Raw genomic sequence first — 18,089 nt, 5'->3', positions numbered from 1 at the left:
TTTTTTATTTTTCATATCGGATATCGGGTACCGCCTATCTTAGCTTGCATTCCCACTTGATGTCGCTCATTCAACTAGAACCTTGCCACGTGGGAAACAAAGTTAGGTGTAAATTGGTAAAGGCATTAAATGCTGAAAGTGCTGAGCTGTATGCGTGTAACGGCGTTATTCTGCTGTCTTGCCCCACCACGACCTCGTGGATGCATCTGGTCTGTTCGTATGAGTCTGTCTCGAGATTTGGTAAAACGATGCTTCGTGGTGTAGGAAGCTATGCTGCTACTGACCTGAGATAATGCCACAACGTAAAAGCGGTGGAGTTGCATTTTTCACTAAATGTGATGGGAAGAACTTTTGCATGTTTGCAGTAGCGAATCTAGAAACTAGAGTAAGGGGAAGTAAATTTTCATTAGGGGTAGCAAAAAAGCAAGATTAGGCTTAGAGGAGAATTTCTGCTTGAAAATTTAGGCTTGGAAGCCCAATATGGAAGGTAGCAAGTGCACACCCTTGCTACTAGTTGGATCCGCCACTGCATGTTTGGCTATCCGACTCCCCCGGTGAAAACAAAATCCGCGAGTTCAAAGACCGCGAAACCATTCTCTGCGGCATAACTGGGTATTTTAGTAATTAGTGAACCCGTAACTTACTTCTGCATCCAACCCTCTCCGCTCAAACTTCACTTTCGTTAAGAGAGACAGATAAAGAGAGAGAATCGTCTGTCTCTTCATACTCGACTCACTCGTAAGTAAATTCTGAAGCCCTAATAATGGCGATGTCTCAATCTATTGGGAAAAAGGATGACGATCGTGATGATGAAGGTAAATTGTTGAAACCCTAACGTTTTCCTGAATTTCGATTTTTGGTCATTGATTTGAACTGCATGTGGATTTGGATGAAGAACGGAGTTGAAGTGGAGCTGTAATATCTATTAATTAGGTTTAATTAATTGATACAGTGAGCTCTTTGTACAGATCGAGCGTTCATATCATTCTGGTTTACTAGGGGATCTAACGGTTTCAGATCTTATATGTAATTTCTGTTCGGGCAAGAATTTTGAGAATTTGCTTGTGTTGTTTTTACAGGGGAATATTCTCCTTTCCTTGGGATTGAAAAGGGTGCAGTTCTTCAGGAAGCTAGGGTTTTCAATGATTCTCAGCTTGATCCAAGAAGATGCTCTCAGGTTTTCATTTCATTTTACCTTCTTTCTTGTTTTTACAGTTTTAAATGAAGGTTACAGTCGTTGGAGAAGCTATTTAAACTGTGTTTTCTGTAACATATTTAGGTCATCACGAAACTATTGTATCTACTAAATCAAGGAGAAACACTTACAAAGGTTAGGTTTCTGAAATATATGTATTTTTGTGTTATTCTGTAATGATTGCTACTTGGTTTGTTGGAAGATCCGAAGTTTTTATTTTGCTTTTGTGAATTTTGTTGTAATTTATAGGCTGAAGCTACAGGAGTGTTCTTCTCGGTTACTAAGCTATTTCAGTCCAAGGATTTGGTACTTAGGAGGATGGTTTATTTGATTATCAAGGAACTGTCCCCTTCTTCTGATGAAGTAATCATTGTTACAAGCTCGTTAATGAAAGATATGAATAGCAAGACCGACATGTATAGGGCCAATGCTATACGTGTTCTTTCTAGAATTATCGATGGGACTCTTCTCACTCAAATAGAAAGGTATTTGAAACAAGCAATTGTTGACAAGAACCCTGTCGTTGCTAGTGCTGCTCTTGTTAGTGGAATTCACTTACTGCAGGTACCACCATATGCCTCATGCTTGGACGTATTCCTTCAATGTTACCGGTTGCTTGTTATCTAATCATATGTTGTTTCAATAGACGAATCCTGAGATTGTGAAAAGGTGGAGCAATGAGGTACAAGAAGCAGTTCAATCAAGGGCTGCTCTTGTACAGTTTCATGCATTGGCTCTCCTTCACCAGGTATGCTGAGGTTTTATTTTGTCTGGGTTTTGTAATGCATTTGGTTTCATAAATTGTTTGATTAAGCAATTGATTGGGAAATCTTAATTTATTACGTGGGGAAATCTTAATTGTTTGACTTCGTTACGTGATTTTTTTTTCATTCCTTGTCTATGTCAGTTTCTTATAGTTATATAGTATGTAGTAGTTAAACTAGTGGACTGTAGAACTTTTAAACCTTAGTTGAGAATCTACACCTTACATCAATATCTGATCTAAACATCCTACTATATATATCCAAGCTACTAACTCGTATCATATATCCTAGCCAATGTCTTCTAATTTATATGACCTAACCATGAGTTTGGGCTCATTGGAAAAAGAATATATATATCCAAGCTACTACCTCGACAAAAGAATTTTCTGGGGTATATCTTAAATTGGAAACAGTTCAGTACAGAAAAGTCGGGTGCACTTGGATCACTTGCTTATGTAAGATACTCTATGTAAAGGTTACCAAATTTGAACATTGATTACGAGAGAGCATGTCTGCAGATACGGCAAAATGACAGGCTTGCTGTTAGCAAACTAGTTACCAGCTTAACAAGAGGAACTGTTAGGTCACCGCTGGCTCAATGCCTCTTGATTCGGTACACTAGCCAGGTACATCTTTGCCACCTAGAATCTTTGTCAATTCATTAATAAATGTTAGCATTATCAAGTATAGTTGAACAATTCTGCATACAGGTTATACGTGAGTCAGGCATCTCACAAACTGGAGATCGTCCTTTTTATGATTATTTGGATGGTTGTCTGCGACATAAAGCAGAAATGGTGATATTTGAAGCTGCTAGGGCAATTACGGAGCTTAATGGTGTGACCAGCCGTGAACTGACTCCTGCCATCACTGTCCTACAGCTTTTCTTAAGTTCATCTAAGCCAGTTCTAAGATTTGCTGCTGTTCGTACTCTAAACAAGGTTGGGCTCTTCTTTTTATTTAGCTTACTTTTTCTGTATGAATCAGAATAATTCTCTCTACTTTTTTAATTTAAGCATTACGAATAACCAAACGGCCGTCTGTGCGAACTTTATTTCATCCATTTCAGGGGAAAGGGTGAGTTATACTTTACGAGTTTTCAGGCATCTAATAATTACCTATGAATTGCCAAAAAACATCTAAGTGATGATGTAGCAAGGAGATAGTACAAAGAGTTACTATTGCATGTTTTCTCTTACTAGACTTATGCAAATATGGGAAATGCCTTTTACTGGATTTATGAAATTTTCTAAAATGTAGGAGTGACAGAAGAACAAAAGAAACAAAACAAGAACCCATTAATTTTCAAGAGAAATACCTGATGCTAGAGAGTTGGACCATAAGATAGCAGAGTCTAGTTCGTATCCTAGTCTGTTACTGTACCTCCCTCGTACATCTCCAGTTACATATTTGTAATTTGTCTCCTACTATGCATTTCAGGTTGCAATGACACACCCAATGGTGGTTACAAATTGCAACATAGATATGGAGAGCTTAATTTCAGATCAGAACAGAAGCATTGCTACGCTAGCCATAACTACACTTTTGAAGACAGGGAATGAGTCAAGTGTAGATCGCCTGATGAAACAAATAACGAATTTTATGTCTGATATCGCCGACGAGTTCAAGATTGTGGTGGTGGAAGCAATTCGTTCTCTATGTCTTAAATTTCCACTTAAATATAGAGCATTGTGAGTGCAGACTCACTTTTCATAACTGCTTAAATTCCTTTCCGGTATTCTCTTACAGTTCTATGCCTTTTCCTTGGATTAGATTAACCTTCTCCTTTTGAATGGATATCCAGGATGAACTTCTTAAGCAACATTCTTAGGGAAGAAGGAGGGTTTGATTATAAAAAAGCAATCGTTGACTCTATTGTAATTCTTATACGAGATATACCAGATGCCAAAGAGAGTGGGCTATTTCATCTCTGTGAATTTATTGAGGATTGTGAATTCACTTATCTTTCGACTCAGGTGAAAATATAACCCAGTTATCTCTTGCCGGATTATTTTCTGTTTGAGAGTTTTCTAATTTAGTAATTTTGCATTCTAGATTGATTATTTCTTCTGTTTCTCAAACTTTTAGATACTGCATTTTTTGGGGAACGAAGGGCCAAAGACATCAGATCCTAGTAAATACATCAGGTATATCAATAATCGGGTTATTCTGGAGAATGCAACTGTACGAGCTTGTGCTGTCAGTACATTGGCAAAGTTTTGTGCAACCGTTGATTCTTTGAAGGTACAGTTACATTATAATTTTTTGTTACATGCTCAACTTGCAAAAGGATGGTTACTCATTGTTTGGTGGGAATTTTCTTGGATGATGTGTTGCAGCCTCGTATTCTCGTTCTGTTGAGAAGGTGCCTCTATGACAATGATGATGAGGTAACTTCCACTTAATAGTACCAGTGTTTTAATATTCTGTGTTGGTATATTGGATCGAACCTTTGAATCAATGTAACACTAAAATCTTGGACTCGGTAGAATAGTGTTGTCAATTTTGTATAAATAGCAACTAGTGTAAGCACCAAGCATGGAAGGACACTGCCAAGTGATGTGTGATTAAAACTTGTACTGTTAATCCGATAGTAGAATAGTGTTGTGATGCTGTTGAAGGACCTATTTTGTACTTGGATTAGCTGGTAATGTATACCACAACAACAACTAAGCCTTTAGTCCGAAACAAGTTGGGGTAGGCTAGAAATGAAACCCATTTCGAAGTCAGAAAATCCAGAAACATAGATAAAAGCAGTAAAAAACAATAATAGTAACGCTACTGATAATGCTAGTAAATCCAGATACTAACTATCATAGTAGGTCCAAGGGGCCAAAGTCCTAGGACCTACTGGTAATGTGACCACATTTTAGAAGTTAGCAAGTCCATAAACTTCAAAATATTCTGCTATATGGCGATCAAAATTCATACTAACTACTTCTTCTGTGCTTATATTATCCGCAGGTTCGTGATAGGGCAACTCTCTATCTGAGTATTCTTGGAGATGATGGATCTGTTGGTGAAACTGATGAGAATAAGAAGGAATTCGTCTTCGGCTCGTTGGACATCCCCTTGGTCAATCTCGAGTCAAGTTTAAGGAACTATGTAGGTTTTTGCTCAGCCTCTTTGTTTACTTTCTTAAATATTTCAGTTACTTCATCTGTATCATATGGATACAGGAGCCCACAGAAGAACCATTCAACATTAATTTCGTACCCAAGGAGGTCAAATCTCAGTCGTTAGCTGAGAAAAAAGCTCCTGGTAAAAAAGCAACTGGTTTGGGTGCTGCTCCTAGTGGTCCGCCGTCCACTGTTGATGCATACGAGAAGATGCTTTCCTCTATTCCAGAGTTTTCACATTTTGGAAAGCTTTTCAAGGTTGCTTTCCTAAATTACCTCTATATGATACTTCTAAAGTTGGCATGAAATTGCTGAGTTCATGGGATCCTGATTATCTTTTCGTTTCCTTATATTTTTCTTCAGAGTTCTGCTCCTGTGGAGCTTACAGAAGCTGAAACAGAATATTCTGTCAATGTTGTTAAGCATATCTTCGATGGGAATGTTGTGTTCCAGTTTAACTGCACAAACACTATCCCGGAGCAGCTTTTGGAAAATGTATGATTACATCACTTCAGCGGAGCATTCTGCATTTATTCTTTAAACAATTCCTTATGTCTGTTGGCCATTTATTATGAACAGGTCACTGTTATTATGGATGCTTCTGAAGCGGAGGATTTCTCCGAAGTGTCATTAAAGCCTTTGGCATCCCTACCTTATGATTTTCCTGGTCAAACTTTTGTAGCCTTTGAGAAGCCAGAAGGCGTGGTGGTTGGGAAATTTGCAAACACACTGCGGTTCATTGTTAAAGAGGTATTGTTGCATTTCCAACTCTGAAGTTATCAATTTTACATCTTAGTTATCAAAGTATGAGATCAAAGCAAGTAAACGGCACAAACATCTAAGTTCTTATTCCAATGAAATTTAATGTCGACAATTTGGTCAAACCTGATTTGAAGTATTTGTAATAGGTCTAGAAAAGCATAGAAAATCCTCAAATGTCGAATATATTAATGTATCTGAACCACTAAATTATTTAAATGCCCCTATGTAAACCAATCTCACTACTGTTACACGCCTTATCTTTTTCTAAGGCAGGTACGCAGGTAATATGTATAAATGCTTGAAGTAGTAGGGGTCTCGTTTATAGTTAATTTTGTGTCTGATTAACAAATAGTATCTGCCACACTTTTTTGTTTTTGTTTTTAATGTATTCATAAGTTTATGCATGTTTGTGTCGGTAACCTTCAGGTTGACCCAAGTACTGGTGAAGCAGAGGATGATGGTGTTGAAGATGAGTACCAACTAGAAGATCTTGAGGTTGGTTCAGCTGATTTCATGTTGAAAGTTGTGGTTTCTAATTTTAGAAATGCATGGGAAAGTATGGGAGACGAATATGAGAAGGTGGATGAGTATGGTCTTGGTGTGAGGGAGAGCTTGGCAGAAGCTGTGAATGCAGTCATTAACATTCTTGGGATGCAGCCTTGCGAGGTTAGTTTTTGTTACCTGGAGCATGCAATTTTCTGTCTGCACCTAACAAACATTTAAATATCGAGTCCTGTACCATTATTTTCTGCATTCACTTATAACATGGGCAGGCAATGCCTTATAATCTTAGCCGTGGGTGTAAAACCCTCAAAATAATGCTGAAATCGACAATTTAACATCTCCCAGTTGTGATGGTGTCGTCTTTCACTGACCTTCAAAATGAATCTCTACCTGGTGGGTGCAATGTGTCCATCTGAATTCACTTTCACCTAAATGGGTGCCATGCGCCCTATAAATAGGTCTAGGATTACTTGGTAGGAGTTTCATGCCTAGCGATACGAAGTGTAAACATGGTCAGTTGAGATCTATGAATGTACCCTATCATAATTTTGATTTTCTCATTATAAGTTGTGATTTTCAGTTTTTTTTCACAACGAAGTGCATAAATGTATTTCTGGAAGACTTGACTCCATATGGGTGCTGAGATTTCCTTTTTTTTTTTTGGATTCTCGCAGGGCACAGAAGTCGTTGCAAGCAATTCCAGGTCACACACATGTTTACTATCTGGTGAATTCGTAGGTAATATTAGGGTGCTTGTTCGATTATCATTTGGTATTGAAGGGCCCAAACAAGTAGCCATGAAGCTTGCTGTTAGATCAGAAGACCAAGCTGTCTGTGAAGCTATTCATGAGATCGTGGCCAGCGGCTAATTTTCTGGTTCAATGAAGAGAGGAAAGTCTGGCCAGTTGACGAAGTCCATTGGGTTCTACACCGCCCTTAATGTTAGACGAAGAGAATGCACATTTTAAGTTGGAAAATAGGGTTTGAGATAGACCACATTTTGTGTCTTCATTTTGTTTATCTTAAACTGTTGATGTAGTTTGGCGCACTAGACTACAATACCCGGTGGTGAAAGGAGAGTCTACTCGGTGTGCATACATAATTCTATTTGATCTGTAAACTGCCTGTGTTTTTGTTTTTCGGATCAGAGATAGCTGATTGCTTCTCTGAATCACTTCTTACTAGGGAATTGTTTTCCATAGAAAACTACCTTGTGTTCTGTTTTATTGTAAAGTAGACTTTGGGCTGGTAGTGTTAGGCATAATGAAATATATTCTATCGTAATTTTTGGTTACTGTTGCCTTGAAGAGTTAACATCGATAAAGTTTTGGTTCGGTTCGGGCGAAACAATTCTCTGGCTGCGAGAAGTGTGCAGTTTCTTCATTTTACTGATAAAAAAAAAAAGAAAAAAATGCAGTTCGTTTTTCCAACGTAAAGCAACTATAGGTATTTGACAATAAGGTGCGCTTTCTCTCGAGAGTTGAACGCGGACTCGCACTAGATTATGCGGTTGCCTTACCTGTTTGGATAACGAGTTGAACAAAATACTCGAGTCAACTAGCAATATAATTATTGAACTGCACCATCAAATTACCTAGGGGTGTAAACTCGGGCAGGCCGGGCCGCCCGATTCAAAAACTAAGACAGGCCGGGCAGGCCAGGCTTAATATTTGTGAGCCCGTAAACAAATTCAGGCCGGACAGGCCGGGCACAAGTAGATAATTTGTTACCCAAAGACCGTCCAAAGCCCGCTTTTTATACGGGCAGGCCAGATCGGGCCGGACAAGCCACTATTTTGATTTTTTTTTTAAGTCTAAATTTTCAAATGAACAGTATTAAATACAATATCCTTTCCTTTCCAACATCGCATATCATAAGTGATAGTATTATTTTATATTTAAATTGCACTGACAAATATTTAATTTTAGCCTATAATAAATAATTAATTAGAGTACAATAAACTTTCTAATAAGAAAATATATTACCATTAATGTTTTGAAAAGGTTAATTATAAGTAAAAAAGTAATTATATATTTTATTTTTCGTGACACAAAATTGACAATTATAAAATTGTAACTTTTAAGTCTTTTAAGAGGATATTAAATGATTAATGACACATAGAAGGCTTTCAGGCCGGGCACCAGGCCGGATATCAGACCGGGCATCATAATTAATCGCAAAGCCCGAAACCGTCCAATAAATTAATCCAGACCAGGCCGGGTGGTCCATGACGGGCCATAACAAGCTTTGGACTACTTCGGGTACAGGCGGGCTCGGGCAGATACAGGCAGGCCGAGTATTTTCGGGTATTATTTACACCCCTAAAATTACCGCACCGCTTTCTATTTATAACTCAGACCTAAACCCTTTTCTTATATTTTTTGTTTCCATTCTCTTTTTCTCCCCTTGTCGAAGGGAGAATCGCTAGATGCATACGAAACCCTAGAAATTTAACTCAATCTCTTATAGAAAGATGGGAGATTTCAATAGCAACAACAACGATGCGTTTAATCGCAGCAGAGATGCTGCTGCAGTTCAAGCTCGCACTAAAGCTCAAACTCGTGCGAGTGTTCTTCAATTAAAACTGGTATTACAATAATTTCCTTTGTTATAGCTACTAGATTTAAAAAAATGTTTTTATGATTTTATATTTTGGTCCTTTCAGATTGGTCAGAGCCATCCAACTGGTCTTACAAATAATCTTCTGAAATTGTTCGAGCCACGAGCACCATTGGAATACAAACCGCCTCCTGAGAAAAGGAAATGTCCGTCATATACTGGTGTGTATAATTTTAGTGTTGGTTTCATTTTCATCTCGCTAATGATTGTTGTATATGTTACTAATTTTAAGATTGATTTTTCTTTCTTTTCAAGGAATGGCGCAATTTGTTGGGAAATTTGCTGAACCCGGAGATGACGAGTATTCTCCACCTGTCAAGGAAGGTGAAACTGCTGTAAGTGAAACTACCTTTCTCCTTTGTGTTCCATTGCTTCCTATTGTGTCCATTGGTTGACCTGATTCTGACATCTAACTTCTTGGGATATGATGTTGGTGTTGATAGGTGCAAAGAAGGGCAAGAGTTCATAAACTACGGTTAGAAGAGGGTGCTAAAAAGGCGGCTGATGAGCTTGAGAAATGTAGTGTTTTAATTTTTCTCTTTTTTTGTGGCTTGTGAATTAATCGACATCTTAGTAGCTTACTTCTTTTTACGTGCAATGCTAGATGATCCTTCAAATGATCCAAATGTAACGGGTGATCCATATAAGACGTTGTTCGTGGCAAGGCTTGTAAGTGATCACATGCTATTCTCCTTTAACCCAGCTTAAACTGTAGATTTTTCTTGGTTTTATCTAAAGTTATTATGGTCTGTTGCAGAATTATGAGACAACTGAGCACAGAATCAAAAGGGAGTTTGACTCATATGGGACAATCAAACGGGTAAGTATTTTAGAACATCTGATAAGAGATGTTCAGGTTATTGCCTTTTGACTTCCTTGGTAAGCAGTTCAGTGTGTTGCAGACCATTTTCTTTCTTCCTCGTAAAATTGTGTGGTAACATTTGGAACTCATGAGTGCATATAGAGGCTCTATTGATTGATAAATTATGTTGCATATGGGAACTCATGGTGACATTTTCTTCTGAAAAACAATCTGAGGTTTTCTTATTCGTATTTCTTACCTCTCTAAATCACTAGGATCACATAGCATTTCCACGACGCCTTTCATTTATACTGGAACAATAAATTCAAGTCTCTGTAGAATAAATGTGTTGTTTAAGCATGTTCATTTTTTTATTTTTTATTTCATGGATGAAGAAATTTCTGATTAGAATAAGCTCAAATTAGTCCAACATTGTAAGGCATTTATAAAACGATATTATATGTTTCTTTTAATCTGGAAGGAAATCTGGTAAGGTGTGTTTTTCAATCGTCTTTCTCGTTTGGCAAGTCGTGTTTTGTTTCAACTTAATTGCAACACAGTTAACCCAGTATGTGTGGCTACAGTCTTTATGGTGTAAGCATATCAAATTAAGGAGTCCCTTATTCTGACTTCATAGACTTTTAATGGAATACTTTGGCCTTTCTACCTGTTCTAAAATGACTCATTCTGGGTCAACATGAGATGTGACTAGTGAAAGACAGTTCTTTGAAGGATGTTTCAGCCTGGTAATATTAGTGTTTTCAGCAGGGTAATGCACCGTGGGTGCTGACTAAGGCTGTGCATCTAAGTGAGCCCAGTGACACATGGGATTTAAACCATGTAAAGTCACCGAGTATTTGGTGCTGCCGTCAATATTGTAATAACAGGTATCCTTGCGACTAATGATGGTATAGGTTTTACGTAATATTGTAGGATGTGTTTGTGTTTTGGCTGACTTTGCTGAATGGTTTGAATATGGCTTGACTGAGCCATTTTTCATCGCAAAAGTTGTCTCTTTCAGCCATTACTCCTATTAGACATTCAGCAACAAATCAAACAAATCTTTAGTCTTCTATTGGTAGTATTTAGTTCTCTATCTAGCACCCTGGTAAGGTGACGGTTATTCAGTTTCACAATTTGTTTTCCGGTCATATCTTCATCTCCACATTTCAATTGCAATGACTTGGGCTGCATTCTGCATGGGTAAGCTGTAAACTTTAATGAGCAAGGTAGTGGTTCCTAGTGCCTTTTGGACTAATTTTCCAAGCCAAATGAAAGGAGAGCAACAACTTCATTTCTTTTCTCGTGCTAGGTAAAATACACGTCGGGAGTATTACAACCCTTTCTTGTTATTTCTATTATGGGTATTTTACATATATAATGCTACTGAAAAGTTTTGATATTGAGTATAAAGGTCAACCAAAATTCTACCAGCATTTCGGAGAACCACCCTGGTATTCCTTTTCTATGTTTTATTTACTTAATTTGGTAATTATAGGTTTTTCCTGGTAAGGGGATGGTAATTCTGTCTTGCAACTGGTAAACCAGCTATACTTCAGAATTTTCTGTCAACTGTAGCAATGGTCGTGATGCATCCTCCGTGGTGAAGCTGTAAACCTTAAAAGGTGAGCACGGCTAGTAAGGCATAGTTGCCTGTCTGCCGTGCCATTTAGGATCTAAAATTTTGAAAATCATCTAGGTCCCTTAACTAGAGTAATTTCTGATTAGGAATGACATTTTTTCCATGTGCTTTATGCATGTCTTATTGATCTCCTCTTAATTCTTGTTCAGGTTCGCATGATAACATACAAAGAGTCGAATAAGCCAAGAGGCTATGCTTTCATTGAGTATGCCCATACACGAGATATGAAAGGTTTGTTGTTGTGTGTTATTTATTCTTGTATTAGTTCTCTATGCATTGATACTTCGGATTCTGGAATCCTGTATCTGGCTGGTAACACTATATATCGTGCAGCTGCTTATAAGCAAGCTGATGGGAGAAAGCTGGATAACAAACGAGTCCTCGTGGATGTGGAACGTGGTAGAACTGTTCCAAACTGGAGACCTCGCAGACTGGGTGGTGGTCTTGGATCAACCAGGGTTGGGGCTGAAGAAGTCAATCAGAAGTATTCTGGCAGGTAATGCCATCTCCAGTTTCTTGTGTTTTAGAAACAGTTAGTTGGTTATTACTGCAAACACACTAGCAAACATGTTAGAATTTCTAGTTGTATTCAATTCTTTGTCTCCGTTCAAGTAGACCACATGTCGCTGGATCTAATTTAAACCCGTGTTTGATGTTTACTTGCCATTGTAATTTAATCCTTCTGTATATTAGTTTTTAGTACCCTTGGTTGAGTTGCTTCCCGTAATTGCACAGAGAGCCTCAGCAAGTAGTATCTGGAGGACCATCTCGATCAGAGGAACCAAGGAACAGAGAAGAGCGCCATGTTGACCGGTAGGATTTTCTTTAGAGTGTTTTAGTTAATTTCTTTCGTTGTCTTTAAAATTTCTTTGATCTTTGTGAATTAAAGGCCTTTTTTTTGTTGTTGTTGATTACCTCTTAGTGTGAGTTAAAAACCAAATCTCCCCTCCATAAATAGGGTGCAGGTCTCTATTGAGTGCAACAGCTCTCCCTTCTTTCTTTCTTTTTTTTTTGCAATGAATATGCAGTAACCACTGAAATGTAATGTTTCAGGGAGAGAGAAAAATCCCGTGAAAGGGGGAGAGATAAAGATGTGGAACATGAGAAACCTCGTGAGAGGTCCCATGACAGACCACGAGACCGTGAATCAAGAGAGGATAGACACCGTGACAGGAATAGAGACAGAGACAGAGACAGGGACCGTGGGCATGATCATGATCGTACACGCGATCGGAATCGAGACCGTGTTCGTGACTCTGAACGGGACCAAGACCGGGAGCGTGATCGTGACCGTCGAGATCGCCCCCGTGATAAGGACAAGGATCATGAGCGAGATGATTCGGAGGTTGATGGTTTCCGTTCCCGTGACAAGGATTCAGACTATGATCGTGTTGAATCAAAGCACAGACGAAGCCGGCATAGTGAGAGAGACAGGGACACTGAGCGGGAATCTGCACATGGCTATGATCATATGGAGCCTCAGGGCGATCGTGATCGTTATGATGCTGAGCAAGACCGCTATGATCAGATGGAGCCAGAGAACTATGAAGATGTCCGTGCAACTTCTGAGTCGCGTGAAAGGGAGAGAACCAGGGATTATGGTCGAGATTATGAACAATAAGGGGCTGTAACCATAAGATATGAGTAAGTCTACAAAGCTGGATTGACCACCCTTATTTCTCTTTTCTAGTTATCATGTCTAACAGTAATAATATTTTCGCTCTTGTCTGGTATGCAAAGGAAACAACTGGAGAAAAAAGACTGTATTTTATCCCAATTGTGCTTGCAAATCAGTTCACAGAGCAAGGATTTTGGGTGTTCTGTATTTTGATTGCCTCAAACTTGTTCCATTTAGTTTTCTTTTTCTTGATATTGGGTGTTCTGTATTTTGATTGCCTCAAAATTGTTCACATCTCTGTAGGCTTTTTTTGGTGGTCGTGGTTGTTTTTTGTTGTTGTCTTTATTAGTGTGTTGTGTTTAAATTGTTAAACTGAATCATGTTTAAATTGTTTATTATGAACTTCCGATGGATCCTTCAAACTACATACCACATTCTTGAGGTGTTTCTGTCAAATTTGTTGTGCTTTTCTGATTTATGAACTTGTTAAAAAATTACTTGGCAATGCTTGAATAATTTAAAGTCCGAAAATGCTAGATTCACCGGGATATTTGTCCCGTGAAAATCACCGCGCGAGATAGAGAGGGGGCCCCACATTTTGCCCATTGATAATCCCTATGGTGAGAGCACTGTGCTCGTCCATTGATTCCCCTCTCGGTGTATTTCCCAGTGCCCATTCATGGTGAGTGTAGAATCACTCTTTAAAGGCAGGGCTTTTCTACTTGTTAGCAGTGCGGTCTTCCTTTCTTGGAAACTTGGAACTTTGATCCTATGTAAAACGACTTTTTACCTATTTGCCACCCGCAGTTTCCTAATTACCATCCACATTAATTGCCAGATATAATAATCCTATTTACCACCCAAATATATTTTTAAATATTTTATAATATCACCTTCATATAATTTGACTTAAAACAAAGCACAGATTGGGACTATCTCTCTTCTTTGAGGATCGGGTGTGACCGTTTCAACTCACCTAGTTGTTTTCAAATGGTCGATTAATGGATACTGGCTAGGGCTGAGGATTTTCTAAATACTTCGTATCTACAGTACTTGTAGTTCTTGAATCTAATGCATCTTCCACCATCGGTTTATTTGAGGGACCCTTATCAGTTGAAATAATCTATAGGGAAACTCGAAGGAAGATTTTCTCTTTCAAGACCAGTTAGTGACAGATTTTCTGGGTTTTTTATTCCTCTCCTCACCTCCAATAATCGCCAATGAATCAGCAGCCACCTCCTCCCGTCTCCAATCAAGGCTCGCACACACCTGCAGCTCAACTACCTGATACATTACTTCACGCAGTTAGCTCTGAAAAACACCATCGATTCCCGCAATCCTCCCCATGCGTGTCTCACATCAATGAATCATTCTCGTTTAAAGATAACCAAAAGCAGAAGAATAGAAGCCTTTCGGAGGATTCAAAACAAAGCTTTTTCTCCTTTACATCATCTTCTACCTCGAGTAATACTGAAAAGCTCCCCAACAAAGACAAAGAAACAAACCTCAACTTTTCATCCAAAATCCCCTCAAACCATCATTTTAGAAAAGATCCCAATTAAAAAAAGCATCAAATCCATCAAACAAATTCGGAAAAAAGCATACTTTACCTAAAAAGCTGAAAGATATCCATATCCCTATCTTGCAGTTAACTGATAGAATGCAGAACCTGATGCAGACTCATAACGAACATAGTTTGGCGCTAAAATTGGTTGGAGGGTTTGAAGATTTTTCTCAAGTCAAAAGAGCTTTTGGTAACAGGATATTCCCCATACAGTTTCATCTAATGGAAACTAACGCAACTTTCCAGGTAATTCAACTGTCCCTCAAGCACAAATCTGATAAAGAATTCATTATGGCCAACCAACCTTGGATTGCAGGTCCGCATGTTATTCTCTGTGAGGATTGGACTTTCTTTGTTCAACACCCACTTAACTGTTTTAAGTTTGCTCCGTTTTGGTTGCAAGTGCTTAACTTACCTAGACTTTTTTTGGATGAAAAGGCAATTAAGGACATCATAGAACGTTCAGGCACATGAACTGTTTTACAAACTGACCTAGAGAACTCTCCACCTATATTTTTAGTAATGATGGACCTAAATAAACCTTTCATGTCAGGAGTGATGCTAAGTTTAGGAAAGGGAACTTGGGTTCAGTTTGCCTATGAAGGAATTCCGATGTTATGTTTTGTCTGTGGTTTTCCGGGACATGTTTTCCGAGAGTGCCATAACTCCAATGGTTTGAACCAAGTTTTGCAACAGAGAAAATTCACAGACTTTCCCTATTCAAAGCTTAATGCAAAAATGAAGGCAACAAATTCAAGAGGAACACGAGTCAACTGCATGCAGGATTATCGTACTTCTCAGACCCTATTAGGAGAATCTTCTGCATCAGGAGTAGATATGACAAAGGATCTCAGATCACATATCCACCATGATGCTACAAAGGTACAGAAAGATTTCTCTGAGTCAGGCCAAGAAACTCAGAAGGTAGTATCTCATGAACCGGGGATGACTGAGTCAAAAAATCCTAACAACACGACTTCATTCCCACCTCAGTTGTCGGAAGAAATGATTCGATGAGGACTTGCATGGAGCACGGTAAACCGGCAAAAGAAGACCGACAAAGCTACTGCAACAAGCAAAACATCTCAGCCGCCACAAAACAGCAATAAAGATTGTGCCAATGCAGTTTCTGTTGCTAAAGAGTCTGAGAAGATAAAGAATGTCGGAACAAGTACCAAGGAGAAGAACCGGCTGCCTTCCACGTCAACTCAGCCTGACATGTCATCCACACAGGCCACGTCAGGCCTACATGACAGTCATCCCTGGATGCTACACAACTATTTGGCCAGTCAGCACAGTATGACAAGTCAGCCAACCCTGCCAAGTCGAATATGCCTGCCAAGTCATCACTATCTGCCATGGGGGAAATACCTGGCGCTCAAACCTTTCTGACCACGAATGCAACACCTGAAAAGCCTACCTTTCCGGCCATGCTAGTTCTGCCTGTCCAACAGTCCAATGGATCCAGCTCTAAAGGTGGAACTACCCAGAACCATCCTCATGGCGCAACAAGTTCATAGCCCATTAACAAAGGTAAAACAGCCTCAGAAGATATGAATCCCAATTAATCTGCATCAGTGGATCAGTTAGTGCAGCCGGTTCAGGACCCGAATCCACAACCAAAATCCAAACCCGGTATCAATCGTATGTTAACTTTCTTTACCCCTGAATATACTAAAGTTCTGTTGAATGAGGTGCAAAACAGGGGCATGCATGTAAACTTGCTAGTTCACATGGAGAAAGGCAAACCGGAGGTAACAGTTACAACCACCATTGCACCAGCTTTGAGAACTTACAAGAGAAGAACAATTAGAACTCATACAAGGATACCAGAACATTTGATGCTCCCTAACACTCCAGAATTTGCATCTCAACCACCACCTGCCAAAGTCCGCAAATTTGCCTCTATAGCACAGTCGGAACAACAAAAAAATGCTACACTTAGAACCCCAACTTTTGAAATACCAACTGTGAGACAACGAAAGACAAGGAGTGCAAGAAACATATTTCAACAAGCAAGAACTGTCAAGGCCACTAATCAAAACATTCATGCAGAGGAAACCAAGGAAGTGGAGCGGAATGGAGGACATAACACTAAATCTACTACAACTTCATCCTCGGCCAATCCAGCTTGGAGATTTTCCATTGATGCAAGGACTATCGCTGAAGCGGCAGAAAAAATTGCGCGTGGTGTTGGCTTGAACCAACACACGCAGAAGCCATGAGTTACTTAGCTTGGAACTGTCAAGGCGTCTACAATGTCTTGACGGTTTCTAAATTACGTGATTACACACGTAAATTTAGACCTTCTCTTTTGTTCTTGTCTGAAACTTTAGCGACTGTGTGTCGCACATAAACTTTTTGAGTACTTCTTTAGGGTTTTTTGGTTCTTTTGCTATCCCTTGTGAGGGACATAAAGGTGGCCTCTGCTTGATGTAGACATCCCACCTTAATGTCTCAGTTTTACTAGCTAATCAGAATGTTATCCATGCCTACATCACTCCAACTCCACCTCATCTCACACCTCCTTGGATGTTTACTGGAATATATGGACCTCCACAACCTGCACCAAGACATGTTTTTTGGAAAAGCTTTGATGACTTGATCTCTTCACCAACCATTCCTTGGCTCCTTATGGGAGACTTCAACGAAATTATTGACCAACAAGAAAAGAAAGGAGGCAGGCCTGTCACCAATGGTCAGGTTAGATTGTTCAATAATTTCATAAACTCTCATGGCCTTATTGATTTAGGATTTCAGGGAGACTCTTTCACCTGGACCAACAATCAAATAGATGGTAACTTCATCATGGAAAGGCTAGACAAAGGCCTTGCAACACAACTTTGGCTAGATAACCACCCTCAATCACTTCTCAGACATCTCCCAAGAATTGGATCAAACCATGCTCCACTTATGCTCAATGAAAAAGCAATTGCAAGAAATTACACAAAACATTTCCGAGTTGAACACTTGTGGTTTCTTCATCCACAAATGAAGGACGTGGTGCTTACAACCTGACAACAACAATTTTCTCAAGAGGAGGCAGCCTCTGTAGGACAGAAGCTTCTTACAAGAATGCAAGAAACTGCGTTGGCTTTGCAAAATGGCGCAAACAAACTTTTGGGCATCTACCAGATCTCCTAAAAGAAGCGGAATTTCAAATACAACTGGCTCAGTCCAAATGTGCAACAACAACAGGCACGAAACTATTTTTTTGGCTGCAACAGGAAAGAGAGACTAGGAATTCGCACCTCATGCTACTGCACTGTCATGACCAATATTGGAAACAAAGAGCTAGAATTGATTGGTTGAACAATGGCGACCTCAACACCAGATTTTTCCATACAAAAGCTACAATCAACAACAGAATCAATCATATTCACCAGCTCCAGGATGCTAACCAAAGATGGGTGTACAACCAAAGACAAATAGTTATACTAATGATACAGCACTACAAACAACAATACGTGGATGCACCAGCTACGATAGACTTGGAACTG

The 18,089-nt window shown here is 39.2% G+C and overlaps 2 protein-coding genes across 2 annotated transcripts; both read left to right on the top strand.

Annotated features, from left to right (window-relative positions):
• The first annotated feature begins 653 nt into the window (after nt 1-653).
• Nucleotides 654-7,638, top strand: LOC113342155 (coatomer subunit gamma-2-like). Its single transcript, XM_026586793.1, has 17 exons — nt 654-815; nt 1,080-1,177; nt 1,280-1,330; nt 1,445-1,759; nt 1,842-1,943; nt 2,478-2,585; nt 2,670-2,900; nt 3,400-3,650; nt 3,764-3,935; nt 4,048-4,203; nt 4,299-4,349; nt 4,924-5,064; nt 5,139-5,336; nt 5,442-5,573; nt 5,658-5,828; nt 6,267-6,506; nt 7,019-7,638. The coding sequence occupies exons 1-17, from the start codon at nt 764-766 to the stop codon at nt 7,211-7,213; spliced, it is 2,664 nt and encodes an 887-aa protein (XP_026442578.1). The 5' UTR covers nt 654-763; the 3' UTR covers nt 7,214-7,638.
• A 1,076-nt stretch (nt 7,639-8,714) lies between these two features.
• Nucleotides 8,715-13,459, top strand: LOC113342210 (U1 small nuclear ribonucleoprotein 70 kDa-like). The gene is made up of 10 exons (XM_026586826.1): nt 8,715-8,931; nt 9,010-9,124; nt 9,219-9,298; nt 9,407-9,482; nt 9,568-9,632; nt 9,721-9,783; nt 11,557-11,638; nt 11,741-11,903; nt 12,143-12,220; nt 12,461-13,459. Exons 1-10 carry the CDS (start codon nt 8,818-8,820, stop codon nt 13,026-13,028), a joined length of 1,404 nt encoding a protein of 467 aa, XP_026442611.1. The 5' UTR covers nt 8,715-8,817; the 3' UTR covers nt 13,029-13,459.
• The last annotated feature ends 4,630 nt before the right edge of the window (nt 13,460-18,089 follow it).

Source organism: Papaver somniferum, unplaced genomic scaffold (genome assembly GCF_003573695.1).
Source record: "Papaver somniferum cultivar HN1 unplaced genomic scaffold, ASM357369v1 unplaced-scaffold_35, whole genome shotgun sequence".
NCBI lineage: Eukaryota > Viridiplantae > Streptophyta > Magnoliopsida > Ranunculales > Papaveraceae > Papaver > Papaver somniferum.
The sequence above is the reverse complement of the archived record's forward strand: the minus strand, read 5'-3'. Positions and strand labels throughout refer to the sequence as shown.